Here is a 24,386-nt window from a genome sequence, read left to right as displayed (position 1 = left end):
AAGTCACTTCAGTCATGTCCGACTCTGTGCGACCCCATAAACGGCAGCCCACAAGGCTCCCCCATCCCTGGGATTCTCCAGGCAAGAATACTGGAGTGGGTTGCCATTTCCTTCTCCAGTGCATGAAAATGAGAAGTGAAAGTGAAGTCGTTCAGTCGTGTCTGACTCTTTGAGACCCCATGGACTGCAGCCCACCAGGCTCCTCCGTCCATGGGATTTTCCAGGCAAGAGTACTGGAGTGGAGTGCCATTGCCTTCTCCAATAACACTTTTCTTAACTCCATCTAAATAACAGCATCTGATTCATTATGATTACTACCTGAGTTCAAATCATAGGGCTGTCAGTCACTACCAATTGGGTGGCCTAGAATAGTTTTCTTCTGTAAACCTCAGTTTCCCCACATGTAAAATGTATATAAATAAAATGATGTGTCAAAGCCTGCAGTCAAATGCTCAAAGCAAAATTCATTCTCTGTTCATTCATCATTTGACAAATGTTCACTGCCTGCCTAGCATTATTAATGTCTTTCTCTAACTTATCTCCAAAAAGATAAATATCTTAAGTACTACCCTCAAAAGCATTGCACTTAATAAGTGGGAAGAAAGCTACTTAAAGCTATCAAATTTTTATATATTTCAAGTTACAGAAAGCATGGTTAAAGAACCTATCAGATTTAAAAAGCAGTTTTCAAAAAGACATTTTTTTTTTTAACTAGTAACAAACACGACAACACAATTACTGTTTTTGGATTTACTTTGTGGTTCTACGATGTAAGTTACTTATGTGTCAAAAAGACTTTGTACAAAACTCAAGAATAAATAAAAAGGAAAAGGTAAATACTGACAAAAGTAAGTGCCTATGCTGACACACTTATGTCAAAACTGCCTTCCTGTCACAGAGGAATACAAGGTGCTGCTGATGGATTCTGGAATATGTGAAAGCTGCTTGTTTTTAAAGTGTGAAGGAGAGGGAGGTAAGGGTTAAAAATTGAATTGTAACATCTCTGTCAAATGTGAGATACCATGATCTGAAGCAAGTCTACTGCAGTAGCCTCTCACCCAGACTTTTAGAACTTCTTTTGTAAAACACACTGGTATGGGTTGGCCCATGATAAGTCTATGTAATAAAACAAATGAAATCATCATCCTAAATGAAAATTCTTATTTATAAAGAAAATCACAGGACATGTAAAAGTGATTTAGAATGCAAAATAAAAAAAGAAATATGTTCCAATTTCCAGTGTGACAATGGACACATTGTAGTATAATGTGCCCAAATCAACACTTCTATTCTCAAACTAATGGTTTATGTAATTCTACCTGTAACAACAACAACAAAAAGAATGGTTACAAAGGGTTAAGGGATGAAGAAATCAGGGTATTATTGTTTTATATGTACAATTTCAGTTTGGGGTGATGAGAAAGTTCTGGAAATGCACAGTAGTGATGGTTATACCACAATGCGGATGTACTTAATGCCACTGAACTGCACACCCAGAAATGGTTAAAATGGTAAATGTTATGCTACATGCATTCCCCCCCGCCCCCGACACACACAAAATTTACTGTTACTAGTCTTAAAAATGAAAACATAAAAGAATAACGTGTTACTTGTTATAAATTCTTGCTCATCTAAGCTGCTAATAAAAATTCCCCAAAGCAACGAAGTTAAAATAGGCACCCCATTACATTAAGCAAACCACTAACATAACAAAAATATTTTGCCATTGTAGAAGTACCTTAACCACGCCAGGAGGATATACCTATTAAATTTTATGCACATACACAATTACGGCCAAGATAACGATAAATCTGTATAACCACAGCCAAACGGTAAAAGAAATCACGCTGGGGGTCAATACGTAATGCAGACCTGAAACCCTTGTTCCTACAGAATTAGACTTGCACGCAATACCCGGTGTGGAAACAAAAGGGCTGCGAGAACGCAACCTGTGCTTGGAGTCTCCCCACCCTCCCGCTTCCCCCAGGTTGGGCCGCGTTCCGTTGGCTTACCACCAGGCCTAGGACGAGGGTGCGGACTCGCTCTCCTATCTCTGGCGAAATGTCATTGCCAAACTGCTGCAAGGTAGTGAGGAACCGTTTCAGCTTGCTGAGCTGCCTGGCGCCGCAGGCTGGGGGCAGCTGTTGATTAGCCAGAGACGAGGAGGAAGAGGAGGAAGGCCCGTTGCTGAAGCCGTTGGGCGGCGACGGAGCGCCATTCAAGGCAGTGGGCGAATGGCTCGAGCCATTGGTTACTGTCGAAGGGCGCAAAATCAGAAAGAAGGAGAAAACGAATAAAACAGGTCAACAAGAAAATCACAACTAAGGGTCTTCCCTTCCAATCTGGGGACCTTGAGCCATTTCAAAGCTGCGGGGTGTTTGGTGAGATGCTTTGACGTCACAGGGTGGCCAGGGGCTCGGGTGCTCCGTGACTCCAGGGGTGGACCCCTCGCCCTGCAGGAAGACAGTCTGCACAGAAGCTGGTAATCAATGGCGGCTGGCTGGGGCGCAGGGCCAGCCCTGCCTCCCAAGCACGCATATGCCAGCCACCTGAAACGCTTCAAACGCAGAACAAACAGCATTTTGGATGTCAGCTTCTTGTCACAGGCTTACATCAATGTAACAGAACTATTCCTTTCTAAACGGCTCCCCGAGAGAAAGTGTACATTTGGTGGAGACTAAATTTATCACTGGACATTTTTAATCATGTTTTGTACACACAACTGACAGCTGTGTTTATAGAAAGAGTACTTTCAAGTTTTAACCTTATACCACCCAATTAGAAGGCTATTTTCTCCCCCTCATATTTCTTAACCACTTCTTTAAGGAAAACACAAATTTTATGTAAGAAGCCAAAATGGATATGGTAATTATTGAAGTTATTTCTAGAAACCAAAAGGGACATCTCAATCCAACTAATAGCATGAATAGGCGGTAACTCGGTGAACTCACTCGATAAAATTTACTTGAACATCAAGGTAATAATCTGTAAGAACTAGGGTAGAAAAATTTACACATTTCTCACCAAAGAAACTATTGACTTTATCATGGTAGATCTTTATCAAACCCATCTTTGAAATATAATTTTGATAAATGACCTCCATTGATAGTTTGAAGATGTTTTAAGTACCTTATCATTCTTAGAAGTTTCAAGAAAATAAAATGATCTTGTCCCAAGTGAGGACCAGAGCTACCTGTCAAGAAATGATATCTCACTAGGCCCTCTCACAGCAGGCATACGCCTATCACTGTGAGTCTGGGTAAAAACAAACCAAATGCAAGCTGACAGGGTTACAACTTGGCAATGTTGCAGCCCCCTGCTCCTTACATGTTTGGAAAGGCCTTTTAAATGGCAGTGCAATCGTTCATAAACAGCCTGGATATCTCTTTTGCTGATTCCTTATACACCCACAGATCTATTTTTGCTTATTAGTTATTTTTCATTCACATATAGATTTCAGGGCGCATGGTCTGTAAATATTAGTTTCACAAATCTTTGATGATAGTTTGACCAGGATTTTCAGATCGATGAAAACAAAGCTCATCCCTACTAAAACATACAGGAATGAAAGGGAAGTTGGTATTCTGTCAGAATAGTCTGTCCTTTCCAAGACTGACACAAAACGCCGTACACTCCACTGGTTCAGAACACAAGTCCTGAGCCAAGCTGAAATGGAATAAACATTTAATAAATGTCTGACAGGTTCAACACAAGAAAGATGCTCCTTATTTCAAAAAGGTTTCTGCATGCTTTGGTTGCATAAAACAATCCCCCTTTTAACTTAAGAATGTAGATTTTAACATTATTTGTAAATAATGGAAGAAAGTGGTATTAGAAGATCAGAAGGAACCTGGAAATAATTGCAGCCTAGTAACATGTTCCAAGTCAAAAGGAGCAAGCTAAAATGGGATCTTAATTTATGCATAAGACATTATGCTGGATCTTCTTGTCCCTTGATTTTTATTTGCAGAAAACAAGATTAATTTGAACTTGAAAACAGAAAACGCAGAAACGTCTACTTACACGTCGTTGGTGTAAATGAACTCGTTCTGGGAGCCCCTTGAGTTGTTGGGGGAGGTGGCATGGTGGGAGGAGTCAGCCTGGATGGGGTCTTCACATCCACAGGTGAGTCTGGCATCGTGGAGTGCTTCTCGGTACGATCTGGAGGACGCCACCACGATCATGTTATTTGACTCTTTAAGCACCTCGGGGTTTTCTTTTTTTTAGCACCTCGGTTTTATCAGTGGGGCTCATCTTTTTTTACAAGCAAGGTAACAGAAGAAACCTAGCATCTTCTGTCAATAAAATAGGTCTATCTACTGAGGCTTAAATCAAGACTTTATCATGCAAACCCCATCTGAAGAAGGTGTAGCACAGATGGCAGGACCTCATTTCTAACTGGGTAATTTTACATCCTATTGTTATTTCTGGCTTGGGCAGATGCTACCTTTGGTAGTGTTATATGCAACAGCACAACTTCACTTGAAGCTGAAGCCAACATAGCAAGATGTAAAAAATAGATGAGGAAGTGGGCCGGTAATGAAGCCCTCAGGCAGCTCAGAAAGTACACAAATCTGAGGCTCTGTTATGCAGGTGGGATCCTGTTAGACGCTGATGTTCTGCGATAGCTCTTTCTGTAATACTTGCCATCCCCTTTCCATGCTTAGTTTTCCAGTCTAATAGATGAAGCAGGCTATGTCTCCTGGTCATAACCTCTCACTTCATTTTTTTTTTTTCTGCCCTGTTTGAAAAATCACCACTACATAAATGTCACACAATGAAGTTATTATTGACTTAGAATTTATGAGTTTATGATCCACCATTTAAAAAATATGTAACCAATACTTCAACCAACAATCTCTGGCAGAGTAAGAATGGAAAAATAGCAAACTGAGAACTCAAAAGAACTAAAGACCCTCCTAATATTTTTTTATGAGTATGTGACAGGGAGAAATTCCCTGACTACCCAATAAGGTACTTCAGAACTTTTATACTAAGTGTATTTTTCTCTTGCAATTTTAAACTTCTCAATCTAATCTACTCAGAGAAACAGATCTCCAGTAAAAAAAAAAAAAAAAAAAAGGGTGTTTGCTTTTTTTTTTAAGATGCAATTTTCTACCAAATATGTGTACACATGCACACATACCCCCAAAAATGTTTCTGAAGTGCCTCTTGCAGCCTGAGGCACAGATATCTACCAATTAGACTTTTTGAAAAGTAAAATAATATAGACTATTCATAAGAATGGGTCTCTTAAAACATCAATATGATCACCATAGTGAAAAACTCTCAAAATTACTTGTCAATTATTAAAATGAAAAGCTCAAATTATTACTATGACAATTCCAAATCGACCTCACCTTTATTCAAAGCAATTTTGTTAAGACTTGGGATGCAACAGAACATAACATTTGAAAGCTGAAATAGCACAGATACCACATAAGGGAAGGTGTAATAAAAGAATCAAAGTAATCACCATTCTAATAAAGAGTATTTTGAAAGATGAATCAGTGAACAGTAAGTACCAGGATCTCTATTTCTTCGTCTCTACTGCTGGCTGAATAACAATGACTATTCCCTATAGTGAATAAGTGTTCCGAGTGGAATGATGGTGAAATACATGGAGAGCACCTCTACCTTTATCTTATTATTAAAAACTTGTCCTCATATGCTATTCCAGAGCGTCTTACAACCAGTGCCAGTGAATACCTTATTCTAGAGAAAAGTAGAAGTTAGGCAGGCTCAAAACTACTTCTTTGATAGTTAAATTCATTGCACAGTCTACTCACCTCAACCAACCTCAGCAACAAGGGAATAAATAGCTTTCCACTTATGCTGCAGCTTAGGGAAGAGGTACAGCAGCGAATACAAGTCTCCCTAAATAAAGGCAAATATTTCTCTCTTGCCAAGGAAGGAAGGATAAAGGCAGGCTTGCCAGAGTCGGCTGGGAGATAACAGTGGGAACTGCTGGTCCATCTGGTTTGCATTCTGCTAACACTCACACAGAGCTGTTAGCGAAGGCAGTCCAGACCCACAGATTTGAAGCACGTGGTGGCACAGAGAAAGGAAGGGGGGGGGGAGGGGAAGTGGGAATAACAGAAAATAAATAAATAAACATAGCAAGCAAGAGAAGGGAAGACGAGAAAGAGGGAACACAACGAGAAGGCAGGGAGAAAGGGGCCCGAGGTTACAGTGGACAGCTTCAGCATCCCTCCAGGCAGAGCCTTGGGAGGAAGTCACAGGGGACAGCTTCAGCACGCGGAAAGGCTGAGCCTTGGCAGACACGGGCCCTGCCTCACCTTGATGCAATTCCTGAGCAAGATCTAAACTTGAGGATATATCCTACACCCACTTTTTACTACTCTTTCTCCAACAGCCCGCGCTAAGAAAAAAGGGGATGATGAACTATCAAGCTGACAATGGGTTTCCTCTTCAGACTCTTTTAAGATAAAACTTGCGTTTGTCTTCCGCCCAGTTTTAGAAAACTTTTGATACATTCGCAATTTTAATCTGAAGGCCTTTCGAATACCTGTCTTGGTCCACTTATGTAACATGATTCCTATGCAGAATTTAACCATAATGACAGCAGTAATTATTATAAAAGGTAGATGAACAACTCTTTTTTTTTTTAATTTCTGAAATGTCATCATTTTAGGAGCAATAAGCACTAAGCCAGTGAAGAGCCAAACACACCACTTCTAACAGTAATATACACACTTTCACCAGAATGTATGTACATGTGTATGTGTATTTAGGATTTTGACATCGGCCACATTTCTGTGATGGTTAGTTTCACTCTGATGAAAAGGAGTTCCAACCCAGAGGTCCTACAAACTTTGACAAAGTGGGACCATATGTAACTCATTCTGTGCTGTTCACTGCAGTCAATCCAGAATTGAGATAGATGGTGAAATAACCAGCCAGGCCTAAGCCATACATACACACACAAAAACCCTCTGGAGCAGAGAGATGCAAGTAAACTCAGAAAATATGTTTTAACTATGCTGAGTTCTGTTGCATTTGCTTTGGATTATTTTTTAAAAAAACATTCTGAAATATATATTCTTGAAATTTCTATAGCAAACAGTAAAAGAGCTATGATTCAATCATAGAAGTATTTGATTCCATTTCAAATTAGAGGATATAGTAAAACCAATATTAAGCTATAATATTTCTTAAGCAGTTTTCTAAGTCTATGAAAATTATATTGTTCTTGTATGTAATTTCTATTTTTAGTTGCTATGGGGGAAAGCTGACATTTATTGACACAAAATGATAAACCCAAAGAGAAAGAAAGAAAAAAGTTATCAGATCAGTAAATTATGTATTTTATAAAAGAATCATCTACCTTAATGATTCACACCATTTCTAAACAACATCTTCCCTATATGATAAGTTTTCAACTCACATGGCAAATATCCAGCACATATGTACCAAAGATGCCTGATGCATGGAAGGAAATGTGGTATATATAAATACATTACTGATAGCATTTCAATACCCAATTCAATGTCAGGGCCCTCTAGAAGTGGTATGTTTTCCATTTCCTTTTTTGTTGTTGTTATTTTATGTGAAAAGGTATGGCATAATCCGCCATGGCACTTATTTTGCTTTTAGTTAGTTCAAATAGTTCCAGATGTGTTTTTCAAGTATGAAGAACAGGCATTCTGCATTTCCCTTGTTTACATACCACTCTAGAGATGATTGGTGTAAAAGAATTCAGTATTGGTATAATGAATGGTATAACATTTTCTATCAGAGTTCATCACGTCAATTTTAAAAGAAGAAATATCTGTTTCACAGGTGTTATGGACCGAGGAACTTTTCGGTCAATTAGTAGTTAGTTCAGAGTTAGTCTTATCTGGGTATTAGTTAAGAAAGCTACAAGGCACGCACCAAAGAGGATTAAGCCCAAGTGGAACCAAAGACCAAGGTACTACTAAATGGAAAGGCAGGAGGAAAAAGCTGGCACAGAGTTTAATTTTTATTTCTCTGGAAAATGTAGCAAATACGGTTCTGACAATGGAGCCATTTAGTGCTTCCAGTGACTGGGTGTGAGATGTTACAAGCAATTGTCTGCAGACTCGAAAGGTAGCCGTTCCAGCCTCTACAACACCAACACCTCATTTCCTTGATAAACACCTCTGGCAACACTCATTCCTGCTCAGAACCCTTCAACAATGCTTAAGAATAAAAGTCAAATGCTAACATTTCAGCCGGATGCAATTATACAGGGGGAAGGATATTTATTAACAGTGATAACAGAACTTCCAAGTTAAGACAGACGTGGTTGCAAATGTAGACTCTCGACCATTAGCAGTGAGCCTTCAGGCAAGTGAGTTACTCTGAGTGAGTTACTCTTCCCTGGCGGCTCAGCTGGAAAAGAATCCACCTGCAATGCGGGAGACCTGGGTTTGATCCCTGGGATGGGAAGATCCCCTGGAGAAGGGAATGGCTACCCATCCAGTATCCTGGCCTGGAGAATTCCATCGACTGTATAGTCCAAGGGGTTGCAAAGAGTTGGACATGACTGAGTGACTTTCACTTCCACTTTCTGTTTCCTTTTTAGTCCCTCTTAAGAACGGGGATGCGATCCTCTGCTGCGACAGGACCCTACCACAGTGCCTACTCGTATCAGGCACCAACTTGTGTGAGCGTCTTCTCTTTGGCCTTCCTCTCCATGATCCATTTATGGCTTTATTTCCAATGCCTTTTCCCAATTGTATGCTCTGCCTATGTAGGGCACCTTGACATTACTCCTTGACTTTTCTGCCTTTCTTTATAGAGCTTTTGTTTCCTTTATCTAGAACATGTCCCATCTTGTACATTACTTACTGCTCATTATGGATTCCACATCCTCTTAAAGCTTTCCCCAGCTGCCCTACATATCAACAGTATCAGGCTTCCTCTACATCTCTCTTAGCATTTATTATAGCCTATCTGTACAACATCTGTATACGTGACTCTGTATTATACACTCAAACACCCCAACCAGTGATAATACTGACAGTAAGCAGTGAAGTGTTAGTCGCTCAGTCGTGTCTGACTCTGTGGACTGTAGCCCGCCAGGCTCCTCCGTCCATGGGATTCTCCAGGCAAGAATACTGGAGTGGGTTGCCACTTCCTTCTCCAAGGGATCTTCACCACCCAGGGATCGAAGCCAGTTCTCCTACATTGCAGACAGATTCTTTACCATCTGAACTAACAGGGAAGTACAGTAAGCAACTTGATAGCAATTTAAGTGCCTCCTTATGAAGACGTTTAAAAAATAAACACAACCATGGCTTTCATCACTACTCAGGTGGCGCTAAGGATAAAGAACTTGCCTTTCAATGCAGGAGACATAAGAGAGGCAGGATCAATCCCTGGGTAGGGAAGATCCCCTAGGAAGGGTAAGGGAACCTACGCCAGCCTGAAGAATTCCGTGGACAGAGGAGTCTGGTGGACTTTGGTCCATAGGGTCGCAAAGAGTCAGACACAATTGAAGCTACTTAGCATGCACGCATAGCTTTCACAAGAAGGAATGTTAATTCATAACTTTTACAAACCCAGTCCCTATATTATGGCCAGTTTAAAGACAACAACCCTAATTCCATGGCAAAAGACAAACACAGAATCATCAACAGCATATAAATACATGAGAAAATGGAATGCAGGTAATAAGTAAAGATTACGAAAATCCAAAATTCAGTTCAACTGTGCCACCACCTTACGTAGACAAAGTGTAAGGATGACCTGTTACCTCATGTCTTACCATGTGTTATGTGAAGATATTTATTTCTGATATTCAAATCTGATCTGACCTATTATCTAGTTTAAATCCATTGGGAATGTCCCACTGACCGCAGAATAAAATATAAGCTCTTTAGCTTACCTTATGTCACAGATAGTGCTGAGTTCCTTCTCATCAGCCCTTATCCCGGTCTTCCCCGCGGAAGAGCCCCAATTTTGTTCAGATACACAATTCTTAGGGGCAGATTCTGCTTGTTTTATATTACTCAGGTTATCACATTCCCCTTATCAGCAACAGGTTTCAGAAGTGAGAGCTGTGCTCCAATTATGGACAATGGGTCATGAAGGGAGGCCTATAGAAAAGGTTCTAAGAAAGACTTCCTAACCCATCAAAGAGAAGCCAAAGCAGAAAATACCCCTTTTTCTTCTGTCTGAAAGTGATTCTTTCACTTCTTTGGAGTTTACTTTTCTTATTTATAAAATTCAGCATCTTGGAATACATGACCTCAAGGATCTTTTGAAAACTCTAATATTCTCCAATTTCTTTCTCCACATGTGGCTCATGATAATCTCAAACAAAAAAGAGACTACTCAGAGAAAATGTATTGACAATAAAGTGACCACCAGACTTCCTCTGTTTACATAAACTTCTATGTCCACAAGACTCTGCCTGAACAGAAATCTTTTCCCAGAAATATTAAATATCTAGCTCTTGTTTTTAAATACGATTTTCAATTCTCATTACTAAATCTCTGTCAATGATTTGGTCACAAAATAACTGTACAAATGTCCAAATTCCTCTGTTTAAACTATCATCAAAACACTCATTTTCAAAGCTCAGGTTCTTGAAAGCGTCATCTACACTCACTTTCCTTATTTCCTTTTCCTCCTTACATGTACTTGGAGTAGACACCTATAAGACCCCTGCCTAGAAAGTTTCCCTCCCAGCACAGGGACGTGGCACGCCCTCTAATCTCATAGCTACCTTGGGAGTCACCATGTTCTTTGATGACTTCATACCCCAGCTACCAGCGGCTGGCCCAGGCACAGCACTTAGTCTGAGATGGGCCATCTCACGAAAGAAAATAACTCCAATCCAGAGGCGAAAATCACACAGTCTGCTGCCTTTCATGTCCAGAAAGCAGGTGTGTGTTGGAAAAGAAGACAGCAGGCGGGAAGAGACCAAGAAATGACAAGAGATTATCCTGATGGTGCCTCACAGGAAACGTGCTCATTCTACTGGATTCTAGCTGCATCTCTAAAATTCCTATAATTTGGATCTTCCAAACATTCCTAGTCAATCAGCCCCTCCTTTACCTAAATCTTAATTTGAGCTGACTTTTTACTTGCAACCAAAGAATCCTGAGTAAAATAACCCTGGACTATAGCATCAATGTATTCTCCTCCTACTGAAACTTCTAAATTGTCTCTTATTAATCCAAGAAACACCTGTACCATTTATCTGGCATCTTTGTATCAGCTGATACTGTACACCACTTCCTTCTTCACGAAACATACTGTCCTCTGGACTCCATTATTCTAACATTCTCCTCATTTTTCTCAGGCCTCCCTGCGTGTTCTTTCTCAGTCTCTTTTAAAAGTTCACTCTTTGACATCCCTATGATAACTACTCTATTTCCCCACAGTGTTCCTCTTCAAACTTTCACTCTATACCTTTTCCTTAGTGACTTCATTGGTGCTGTGATAGTCACACCATGGCCATTATGTGGATGACTTGTACATGTAACTCTAGCACTAATATCCCTTCCAGTCCTAGAACCAAATATCTAGAATGCTACTCACTTCAAGAGGCTGAATTCAAACTCTTATAAAACTATCCTCTCACCTTGCCTAAGCGACACTCCATTGAATGGACTTTCTGATCTGACAGTTCATCTCTGATCCATTCTCCAAATCACATCCAAAGACCTTTTATAATGTTAAGCATAAAGTCCTTGTGTCTTACTAGGATGCAGAAAGACAGAGCTTTGTGACTTATCTGGCTCCCATGTCCCCCCAGCCACCTCTGAACTCTTTCCTGAATTACTACGGCCTCTGAAAGCCCCTGGGTCACACAGGGTTCCACTGCACCGCATCCCTTACCTGACATACTCTTCACTCCACCACTGTCTGCTTAAGTCCACCACTCCTTTAAAACTCCATCTGGGTCTCACCTCAGCTAGTGCGTGCTAAGTCACTTCAGTCATGTCCGACTCCATGCGACCCCATGGACTGTAGCCCACCAGGCTCCTCTGTCCATGGGATTCTCCAGGCAAGAGTTCTGGAGTGCGTTGTCATGCCCTCAGCCATGGGATCTTCCTGGCCCAGGAATCGAACCCACATCTCTTACATCTGCGCAGGCAAATGAGTTCTTTACCTCTTTGTCACTTGGGATGCCCCAGCACAACTCTCCTATCCTGGGCTGTCCCAAAAACTACCCTATATTTCCATATTTCACTCTCTAGATCATCTTATGGCACTGATTGCATTTTATTTAGAACCAAGGTCAGTCTCTTCCACTAAACTGTAATTTATTTAAAGGAAATTATGATGACATATTATTTGTTTTTATAGCCACAGTGCTTGACACATAAAAGGTGCTGAATAAATATTGTAAATGAATATATATTGCTATAAGGCCATGATGCAGGCAGATGGGATAGGGTGTCCTCGGAGGAAAAGAACCAGATGTAGCTTTTTGACATAAGAGAAGCCATTTTAGGCCTAAGCCCTTTTGTGACCTAAGCCTAGATATGATGTTTGTCCCTGAACAGGTCTCAGTGGTAAATGATCTTCAGGGAACAAAGAAATGCAGGACAGAGGAAAAGCAGTCAAGAAGCGACAGTTCAGCAATAAATCAGAGTCCCAGCTGTTCCTCAAGGGATACACATAACCATGTGATACACATCTCGGAGTTATTCTACGGGAACTAAGACTTCCATCCTGGTAAGGATGGTAGCTACAGTTTAAGACACCCGAACCTAAGGAAAGATGATTCTGACCCTCGTGACTTCAGTCGATCAAAGCTTGGATTCTGTCAACCTCTGCCCCAAGTCTATGCTGAGTTTTTAAAAATATTCCTTTACTTATTTGGCCGCAGTGGGTCTTCGTTGTACCACCCTGGCTCTTCACTGCGGAGCGCAGGCTTCTCTCTAGCTCTAGACGCAGTCATTGCAGCACAGCATGTGGGATCTCAGCTCCCTAAGCAGGGATCAAACCCATATCCCCTGCATTGGAAAGTGGATTCTTAACCACTGGACCATCAGGGAAGTTCCTTTATGCTGAATTCTTCTTGTTCCAGTCCTTCATGAATATGCATGTAGCTTAAAATTCCCCCAATTTTGCTATTCGGGGAGACACTGCTTTGGATAAGATCGCTAGTGTTCTCCTTACTTGCTGCAAGTAATAAATCCTTCCTTCTCCTGGTTGTATCTTCTGCAATACCCACCAAGAGGGGAACCCAGTTTTCAGGTAAGAATAAGGCATGCCTTTAGTCACAACTTTGAAATACTAGAACTTTCAAGAAACATGACAAATTTAAGATACAATCTTCTACACCTTTTATCCATCCTTAAAAAGTCCTAAAAAGAGTATCTACACTCTGAAAACATTAAGTAAAGAAAGATAAATCTTTGAATTGGATTACTGAGTTTACCAGTTTTAAAATATCTTTCAGTAATCACAATATATTTCCTAAAGCCTTTATATTAGAAAAGGAGATGTGTAAGGCAATTTATACACATGACATAGTCTCCAAAGGCTCCCTTTTTTTTTTTTTTTACAATAATAGTAACAGTATAGTCATGTATCATACACATATATATTCAAAAAAAAGGCAAAATATATTATGAACTCAAACCAATTTTTATCGTATTTCAAAGTTTTTCTGTTCTTGTCTATGGATGGTAGAATCATAGATTAGTTTCAGTTTCTTTCTGTTATCTTTCTTTTATTTAAATGTTATGCAATAAACATGTTTTATTTTTACAAGGGAAAAAAAAATCCCACAAAAACCCTTAGGATAAGTCAACTAAAATCAAGTAATTAGGCACTACACCAAATTCCCTGCATGCTTTAATCTTATTTTAAAATCTCACTATGAAAAAGTACTACAAAGTTGCCTGTCTTCTAAAAGGGAACTGAGGACAAGAGGAGATAATCTGTTTGAGGTTACAAGCTAGAACTTACTCCAGGCGTTCTCAGAGTTCACTATCATCTACAACTACTGCTATTTCATACAAGATCTGGAGTTTTATACAAGAATGTGTCTTGCTATTTTCTACAAGAAACATTCAGTAAATATTATATCTAGAGTTAGCATTATACTGGAACTGCACCTTCTGAAACTACCATACTAGTCACTATAAAGAAGGCTGAGCACCGAAGAATTGATGCTTTTGAACTGTGGTGTTGGAGAAGACTCTTGAGAGTCCCTTGGACTCCAAGGAGATCTAACCAGTCCATCCTAAAGGAGATCAGTCCTGGGTGTTTATTGGAAGGACTATGTTGAAGCTGAAACTCCAATACTTTGGCTACCTGATGCGAAGAACTGACTCATTAGAAAAGACCCTGATGCTGGGAAAGATTGAAGGCAGGAGGAGAAGGGGATGACAGAGGATGAGATGGCTGGATGGCATCACTGACTCGATGGACCTGAGTCTGAGTGAACTCCGGGAGTTGGTGATGGACAGGGAGGCCTGGTGTGCTGTGATTCATGGGGTCGCAAAGAGTCAGACACAACTGAGCAACTGAACTGAACTGAACTGAGTCACATGTAGCCATTGAAAATTTAATTAATTAAAAGTAAATAAAATTTAAAATTTAATTCCTCAGTCACACTAGTCACATTCAAGTGTTCAACAGCCATGGTGGCATGGCTACCATATTAGAAAGCTCAGTTATAGAGTATTTCAGTCATCACAGAAGGACAAGGCAGGGCTCAAAGAAACAGCTCTGAAATGTTACCCTAAGAAACAAAAGCTCTGCAATAGGAGGCCATGGAGGTGACATGTAGCCTTAAAGTGTGGGGACTAGGGGAAGGAAGGAGAGCCTTTGGTCTCATCCGAAACACCTCCCAGTCCCATTCAGATCTTTCCTTGATTTATAGGTTGAACTCCAGCTTATGATCTTGTCTGATGGTTAAAAGGAAAAAAATGTTTGAAACCTAGTGACTAAGTAAAGTGAGCTTTGAGGAAGCAGGAGGAGAAATCATGCTCAGTCCAGGTAATCAGTCAACAATGGGGTAACTATGTTCAGGAGAACGAGGCCACGAGTTCGTCCTGGAACAAGCCGGTTAGCAGCTGCGTTAGCAGCTGGTCCAGAAACTGGGATGACTACCTGAAGTAGGACATCAAGGCATTGAAAGAGCATGAGGTGGGATGCAAGATGAAAAAAGAATGACTAAATCATGATTTCTAGTAAAATACTTCAAACATTTCTGGGTCATCTCTTACAGGGACAATGCATCTCCTTGCCCTTCCTCTAGAGTGCTTCAGTAGCTCCTGCTTGATACGTTCATCCTGTTTCTGAAGTTTCCCTAGTCACAGTGTCAGCTTCACAAACGCAGAAATTCTGACTGATTTTGTTACCTACAGCTTCCACAGCCAGAGAAGGCAATGGCACCCCACTCCAGTATTCTTGCCTGGAGAATCCCATGGACAGAGGAGCCTGGTGGGCTGTAGTCCATGGGGTCGCTAAGAGTCGGACACAACTGAGTGACTTTACTTCCACCTTTCCTCTCATGCACTGGAGAAGGAAATGGCAACCCACTCCAGTGGTTTTGCCTGGAGAATCCCAGGGATGGGGGAGCCTGGTGGGCTGCCATCTATGGGGTCGCACAGAGTCAGACACGACTGAAGCAACTTAGCAGCAGCAGCTTCCACAGAATTTAGTAGAGTGTCTAGAACAGTAGGCAAAGCAGGTAAAGGTTTTCTGAATGAATGAGGAGAGAACGTAAGCTAGGAAGAAAGCAAAGCAAGTTTCTGACAAAGCAGGCAAAGATATTACCAGTCATTTTATGGCTACCCAGAGGGGAGTACAGGAGAGTCAGCAGGCAGGAGACATGCTGAAAGCACATATTCACTTCAATGGAATAGGCCCCAAACAGACTAAAACTGTTCACTCATTTTTCAAAAAAGATGACATGCAGGCCATCAAGAGAAAGTGCTATAAACATTAGTAAGTACCCAAATGGTGGTTCTAGTTAGAAAAAACAATTTTAATATCATAAAGTATGGAAAGAAATGTGGGTCTTATGAATACTGGTAGACTCCAGGCATTACTTATATGTATAAACCCTTTAGAAATGTCATATCTCCCATGTCTGTTATCACTGTTACTCAAGTGATTCTGCTTCAGAGTATAATACCACTTCCTGGAGTCACCAAGAGGCTATCAAGCAGCTTGGGATTAACTATGATACCTTAACCAGCATAGGTCCACATGAATCTGTTTTAAAAATAAATATATTTTAAGATTTCCTTGTCAGACTTTATTTTTTTGGGCTCCAAAATCACTGCAGATGGTGACTACAGCCATGAAATTAAAAGACGCTTACTCCTTGGAAGGAAAGTTATGACCAACCTAGACAGCATACTGAAAAGCAGAGACATTACTTTGCCAACAAAGGTCCGTCTAGTCAAGGCCATGGTTTGTCCAGTGGTCATGTATCAATGTGAGAGTTGGACTGTGAAGAAAGCTGAGCGCCAAAGAATTGATGCTTTTGAACTGTGGTGTTGGAGAAGACTCTTGAGAGTCCCTTGGACTACAAGGAGAGCCAACCAGTCCATTCTGAAGGAGATCAGCCCTGGGATTTCTTTGGAGGGAATGATGCTGAAGCTGAAACTCCAGTACTTTGGCCACCTCATGCGAAGAGCTGACTCATTGGAAAAGACTCTCATGCTGGGATGGATTGGGGGCAGGAGGAGAAGGGGACGACAGAGGATGAGATGGCTGGATGGCATCACTAACTCGATGGATGTGAGTCTGAGTGAACTCTGGGAGTTGGTGATGGACAGGGAGGCCTGGCGTGCTGCGATTCATGGGGTCGCAAAGAGTCGGACACGACTGAGCGACTGAACTGAACTGAACTGAAGATTTCTTTTGGGAAAAAAGAGACCTCCAGTTGAAGAAGTTTGAAACCCCTGACACCAGCAACCAGTTGAATGTTTACTGAATGAGTGTAATGAAAACGTGAAGGAAAAGCTGCAACTCCTAAATACATAGGAAAGTGACTCCTGCTTCTCAGAAGAGCAGAGAAACACAAAGGCATCACCAAGGGCCCATAAACTGAACATCAGCATTTATGTTAACACCCTCCTGCCAAGGTGCAGATTATTTCAGAAGGTGAAAGAAATCATTCAATGGCGATCCAAATCTTCAAGAGTCTTAAAGCACAGACAATTTTTATCCCATCAAGATCTGTCATATTTGCCAATAACAAAGAAGGCTACAAAGCCAGGCCCAAGAGTGGTAACAGAAAAATGGTAGCAGGCATGTCCAATGCAATCAGTTACGATTATCCAGGTAAGAGCTAGTAATCCTAGGCAGAAAATTATGAAGGTGCACAGAGTATGGCAGAGTATGTGCTGCGCTGTCCTTAGTCACGCAGTTGTGTCTGACTCTTGGTGACACTATGGACTATAGCCCTTCAGGCTCCTCTGTCCATGGGGATTCTCCAGGCAAGAATACTGGAGCGGGTTGCCATGCCCTCCTCCAGGGGATCTTCCCAACCCAGGGATCCAACCCAGGTCTCCCGCATTGCAGGTGGATTCTTTACCATCTGAGCCACCAGGGAAGTCCAAGAACACTGGAGTGGGTAGCCTATCCCTTCTCCAGGGGATCTTCCCAACCCAGGAATCAAACCAGGGTCTCCTGCATTGCAGATGGATTCTTTACCAGCTGAGCGACCAGGGAAGCCCTGTGTGACTAAATCACAGGCAAGCAAATAGTAGGAGCTCAAATGAATATTTGTTGAATATAAATGAATGTACAACCAAACAGTACTGCTGATGTAGACTTTACATTATAGGCGATGGGAAAGCACAGAGTTTTTAGAGAACTGAATGATATACTCATTTCTATATTATGGGTATATATGGAGCAGAGAATAAACAGTGTAAGAAAGGCAAGAGGGCAAGAAGACTGGATATCAACAGCGTAGACAAGAATTGATATAGCATCCAGCACAGACGTGGCCCTAAGAACGGAGAATATAAGGGAAATTGAGGAGGTGCTGTATTAAAAGTCTACATCAAATTCACAAAGCTTGGTAACAAAGTAAGATAAACCTTGACTAAGTAGGAATCTAGGGTGCGTGGCAATGTCAAAAAGCAAACCCACACAGAGCAGGAAGAAGCATTTGGAAAGAGCTCAGTTAAGTCACAGTGACTTAGAGGGACCCCTGCAACACTCTGTTGTTTGTATATAAAATACCCTGATCCTCTTTCGCTCCCATGGGGCCACCATCAAATTATTCTCCCTCCGAGATGTGTTTCTCCTCCTCCACCACTGGCCAGCGCTACCAGCTTTCACTGGAGCTAATCAACACAACTCCTCCCCTATACTGCAATCTGTTTACCATAAAACAGATGGAATAATCTTGTCAAGCACAAGTGTATTCATTCATCTAACTCACAGTATTTATTCAAAAATGTCTGAGCCATCTACAAAGTGCTAATACTATTTTGTACAACAGGGAGATGTCAATCAAAGCAAAGGAAAATCACTGCCCTTAAGAACTTTATATTCTGATCCTCAGATGAAGTGACTACTCTACTTTAGACAAAGTAAAAAAACGCTTTAAGTAACCTAACATTTACAGGAGGTGGTGACCAAGACCATTCCCAAGAAAAAGAAATGCAACAAGGCAAAATGATTGTCTGAGGAGGCCTTACAAATAGCTTAGGAAAGAAGAGAAGCAAAGGGCAAAGGAGAAAAGGAGAGATATACCCATCTGAATGCTGAGTTCTCAAAAATGGAAAGGAGAGATAAGAAAGTCTTCTTACGGAAACAATACAAAGAAATAGAGAAAAACAACAGAATGGGCAAGACTAGAGATGCCTTCAAGAAAACTAGATACCAGGTGACCATTTAATGCAAAGATGGGCATGATAAAGGACAGAAATGGTATGAACTTAACAGAAGCAGAAGATATTAAGATGAGGTGACAAGAATACACAGAAGAATACATGGATAACCATGATGGTGTTGTTGCTCATCTACAGCCAGACATCCTGGAATGTGAAGTCAAGTGGGCCTTAGAAAGCATTACTACAAACAAAGCTAGTAGAGGGGATGGAATTCCAGCTGAGCTATTTCAAATCCTAAAAGATGGTGCTGTTAAAGTGCTGAACTCAATATGCCAGCAAATTTGGAAAACTCAGAAGTGGCCACAGGACTGGAAAAGGTCAATTTTCACTCCAATCCCAAAAAAGGGCAATGCCAAAGAATGTTCAAACTGCACAACTGCACTCATTTCACACGCTAGCAAGGTAATGCTAGGCTTTAAGCTAGGTTTCAACAATATGTGAACCAAGAACTTCCAGAGGGACACTGAAATTCGAAAAGGTGGAGGAACCAGAGATCAAATTGCCAACATTAGCTGGATTACAGAAAAAACAAGGGAACTCCACAAAACCATCTACTTCAGCTTCATTGGCTACACTAAAGCCTTCGATTGTGTGGATCACATCAAACTGAAAAATTCTTAAAGAGATGGGAATACCAGAACATCTTATCTGCTTCCTGAGAAACCCATATGCAGGGCAAGAAGCAACAGTTAGAATCAGACATGGAACAATGAATTGGTTACAGACTGGGAATGGAGTATGTCAAGGCTGTATATTGTCACCCTGCTTATTTAACTTCGATGCAGAGTTGTTGTTCAGTTGCTCAGTTGTGTTCGGCTCTTTGTAACCCCATGGACTGAAGCATGTCATGCAAAATGCCGAGCTGGATGAAGCACAAGCTGGAATTAAGATTGCCAGAAGAAAATACCAATAACCTCAGAAATCCAGATGACACCACCCTTATGGCAGAAAGTGAAGAAGAACTAAAGAGCCTCTTGATGAAAGTGAAAGAGGAGAAGGAAAAACCTATCTTAAAACTCAACATTCAGAAAACTAAGATCATGGCATCCGGTCCCATCACTTCATGGCAAGTAGGTGGAAAATAAATGGAAACAGTGGCAGATTTTATTTTCTTGGGCTCCAAAATCATTACAGATGGTGACTGAAGCAATGAAATTAAGAGACGCTTGCTCCTTGCAAGATAAGCTATGACAAACCTAGACAGCATATTAAAAAGCACAGGCATCACTTTGCTGCCAAATGCTCATATAATCAAATCTATGGTTTTTCCAGTAGTCATGTACAGGTGTGAGAGTTGGACCATAAAGATGGCTGAGTGCTGAAGAATTGATGCTTTTGAACTGTGGTGTTGGAGAAGACTCTTGAGAGTCCCTTGGACAGCAAGGAGATCCAACCAGTCAATCCTAAAGGAAATCAATTCTGAATATTCATTGGAAAGACTGATGGTGAAGCTGAAGTTCCAAAACTTTGGCCACCTGATGCAAAGAGCTGACTCATTGGAAAAGACCCTGATGCTGGGAAAGATTGAAGGCAGGAGGAGAGGGGGATGACAGAGGATGAGATGGTTGGATGGCATCACCGACTCAATGGACATGCTTTTCAGCAAACTCCAGGAGATAGTGAAGGACAAGGAAGCCTGGTGGGCTGCAGTCCAAGGGATCGCAAAGTGTCAGACATAACTGAGCAACTGAACAACAAGTAACTCAGGACAGTAGACAGTCTCTGCTTACCTCTCCTATCTTAATCTCAGACCTCATTGGTTTAATCAGTCACAAGTTTCATCTCACATCAGGGCCTTTCACTCAGCCAGGAAAACCCACCTCAGCTCAAATTCACTTATTCAAAGGGGTCCTTGATGCCCCGTGCCACCTGCCATCCCCTGTATGATAAACTCTATTGTTCTGTTCTTTGCAGAGCTTACAGAAACTGTTATAATGCTTCATAATAGCAGGGAGCATATCATTTCAATATCACATATCAACTCAGTCCAGAATTTATCACACTGCTAAGAATCTAGTTCAAGTAAATGGTGGTTAAATACATATTTCCTATTTAAAAATACAGATCTGGAGGTGCAAGTAGAGCAAAGCAATCAGATTTTTTATTTCCCTTAATAGGGATTTCAAAATTTCTTCAGTGATAGAAACAATAAAATAATGATGACAATAATAGAATCAGCCTCTCAAATGTATACTTGATCCCTACTGCAATGGGGCCTCCCCCAACACCATTCCCTCCAAATCAACCCAGCATAGGGCACAAGCTTTTTTTGTGGTTAATCCAAAAAATACAGATCAATCTTTTATCTTACTTGAGCTCTCAGCGGTCTTGGATCCATCCAGCTATTTCTCACTGCTTTTCTTCTGCAGTATCATCCGTCTAGTTGTCGCTAGGAATCTCCCTGAGTTCTCTGGGACCCTGGCCCCTCCTGTGTGCCTGGGTCTCACCTTCTCCTCTAAACTGGCTTCAACTCCTACGCTGTCCGAGGAGGTCCCGCCAGGGCTCTGTATCCCCAGAGGACCCTCTCCTGGAAACCAGAGTCAGGAGTTATCTAACTGCTTGCTTAACAACTCTACACAGATATCTGATTGACAGCTGCACTCAGAATCAAATCTAACATCTTCCTTAGGAAATCTGTGCCTCCTTCTGTACTTCAGTCTCTAGCCAACCGAACAGACCCAAAATACCACATCCTAAGACTCTTCCCTCTGCACCATCCTTTTTCCATGTCCAATCCGTTCAGTGTCCTATCAATTTCACTTCTAAGTATCTTTAGGATCCACCCTCCCTTCACCCCTGTCCTGGTTATAGCACTTACAGAGTTTCTGGATGGTTTTCTTTATCTCTTGCCCCCCTCTTTCCTAAAATCCTCTCTTTGTTTCCAGGGAAGAGAAATTTATGAAATATGAAACTGGGAAATCTTATACTCCTTCTACAGTATATAATCTATTTAAAAACACCCTCTAAAGTTATAAAAGTTGGTCGGGGAAAAGAATGAAGGTTCTTTTCTTCTTAACCCTGTGTCTCCAATGTCTAAAAAAAAGGATCTTCACAGAAAGTAGCAGCAGTGTTACTTGCTCAGTTGTGTACCTCTGCAACCCCATGGACTGTAGCCCGCCAGGCTCCTCTGTCCATGGGATTCTCCAGGCAAGAATACTGGAGTGGGTTGCCATGCCCTCCTCCAGGGGATCTTCCTGACCCAGGGATCAAACCCAGGTCTCCCACATTGCAGGTAGATTCTTTACCATCTAAGCCACCAGGAAAGCCCTCTTATACACATGTCGTTAAATACCTTGATGTAGTAAGCCATTTAAAAACAAATTAAATTATCAAGATGTCCATCCTATCCACCTACCCTACCTCCCGGTATATACTGTAACCATGAAATATAAAGTGATCCGACTAAAATACTAACAAGTTTTTTTTCCAGAATTTTAGAAGTGTTTTAAAAGTTGATTTGAAATGAAAAGGAAAACTAGCAAATGAAGTTTAATGAGGAAATTGAGCCTAGCATTTGTTAAAATGCACCACAAAACTGTATTTTGAACAATGTGCTACTGGTATCAAAATAGACAATACAGCAAAATAAAAGCTGAAAAGCAGAAAAAATATAAAGCTCAGGAATGAGTAATTAAGAATTCAATGTATGATAAAGATGACTTCTAATGTTACTGGGAAAACAATAAAGCAATCCAATAAACTCTCTCTGGAACTATTAGCCAACAATTTGGAACAAAAATAAGTAAACCTGTTATATATCCAGTCATTCACTTCCTTTTAAATAAAAATTAAATGATACAAATGAAAAAATACACTAAATCGATAGGTACATACTTCTTTAAACAGGATTTGAAAAGAGAGTCTAAACTATAACAAAAGCAGAACAAATAATGACACTTATTAATAAATACTAATACAGAAAAACATACCATAAACAAAGGGAGGTAACACCCAGGGAACAAATACTTGCTATGTGACAGCAAGGAACTGATATCCTCACTACATCACCAGATGGTCAACACCGAAATCAGACTGATTATATTCTTTGCAACCAAAAACGGAGAAGCTCTATAGAGTCAGCAAAAACAAGACTGGGAGCTGACTGTGGCTCAGATCATGAACTCCTTATTGCCAAATTCAGACTTAAATTGAAAAGTAGGGAAAACCACTAGACCATTCAGGTATGACCTAATCAAATCCCTTATGCTTATACAGTGGAAGTGAGAAATAGATTTAAGGGACTAGATCTGATAGACAGAGTGCCTGATGAACTATGGACAGGGGTTCGTGACAATGTATGGAAGACAGGGATCAAGACCATCCCCATGGAAAAGAAATACAAAAAAAGCAAAATGGCTGTCTGAGGAGGCCTTACAAATAGCTGTGAAAAGAAGAGAAGCCAAAAGCAAAGGAGAAAAGGAAAGATATAAGCATCTGAATGCAGAGTTCCAAAGAATAGCAAGCAGAGATAAGAAAGCCTTCCTCAGTGATCAGTGCAAAGAAACAGAGGAAAACAATAGAATGGGAAAGACTAGAGATCTCTTCAAGAAAATTAGAGATACCAAGAGAATATTTCATGCAAAGATGGGCTCAATAAAGGACAGAAATGGTATGGACCTAAGAGAAGCAGAAGATATTAAGAAGAGGTGGCAAGAATAGACAGAAGTACTGTACAAAAAAAGATCTTCACGACCCAGATAATCACGATGGTGTGATCACTCACCTAGAGCCAGACATCCTGGAATGTGAAGTCAAGTGGACCTTAGGAAGCATCACTATGAACAATGCTAGTGGAGGTGATGGAATTCCGGTTGAGCTATTTCAAATTCTAAAAGATGATGCTGTGAAAGTGCTGAACTCAACATGCCAGCAAATTTGGAAAACTCAGCAGTGGCCACAGGACCAGAAATGGTCAGTTTTCATTCCAATCCCAAAGAAAGGCAATGCCAAAGAATGCTCAAACTACTGCACAATTGCACTCATCTTATACGCTAGTAAAGCAATGCTCAAAATTCTCCAAGCCAGGCTTCAATAATATGTGAACCGTGAACTTCCAGATGTTCAAGCTGGTTTTGGAAAAGGCAGAGGAACCAGAGATCAAATTGCCAACATCTGCTGGATCATCAAAAAAGTAAGAGAATTCCAGAAAAACATTTATTTCTGCTTTATTGACTATGCCAAAACCTTTGACTATGTGGATCACAATAAACTGTGGAAAATTTTGAAAGAGATGGGAATACCAGACCACTTGACCTGCCTCTTGAGAAATCTGTATGCAGGTCAAGAAACAACAGTTAGAACTGGACATGGAACAACAGACTGGTTCCAAATAGGAAAAGGAGTACATCAAGGCTGTATATTGTCACCCTGCTTATTTAACTTACATGCAGAGTACATCACGAGAAACGCTGGGCTGGAGGAAGCACAAGCTGGAATCAAGATTGCCGGGAGAAATATCAATAACCCCAAATATACAGATGATACCACCCTTATGGCAGAAGTGAACAGGAACTAAAGAGCCTCTTGATGAAAGTGAAAGAGGAGAGTGAAAAAGTTGGCATAAAG

At 40.9% G+C, this 24,386-nt stretch overlaps 1 protein-coding gene across 9 annotated transcripts in view; it reads right to left on the bottom strand.

Moving 5' to 3' along the window:
* Nucleotides 1-24,386, bottom strand: part of RUNX1T1 (RUNX1 partner transcriptional co-repressor 1) — a 155,606-nt gene that overhangs the window by 60,055 nt on the left and 71,165 nt on the right. For all 9 annotated transcript variants that reach the window (XM_070802925.1, XM_070802924.1, XM_070802923.1 and 6 more), the window contains 2 exons: nucleotides 4,024-4,161; nucleotides 2,013-2,254 (listed from right to left, as the gene is read on the bottom strand). In XM_070802925.1, the coding sequence (XP_070659026.1) occupies nucleotides 2,013-2,254; nucleotides 4,024-4,161 (380 nt within the window). The remainder of the gene's footprint in view (nucleotides 1-2,012; nucleotides 2,255-4,023; nucleotides 4,162-24,386) is intronic.

Source organism: Bos indicus, chromosome 14, assembly GCF_029378745.1.
Source record: "Bos indicus isolate NIAB-ARS_2022 breed Sahiwal x Tharparkar chromosome 14, NIAB-ARS_B.indTharparkar_mat_pri_1.0, whole genome shotgun sequence".
In the NCBI taxonomy this organism is placed as follows: Eukaryota; Metazoa; Chordata; class Mammalia; order Artiodactyla; family Bovidae; genus Bos; species Bos indicus.
Note: the sequence above shows the minus strand (reverse complement) of the source record. Positions and strands in the feature narration are given on the sequence as shown.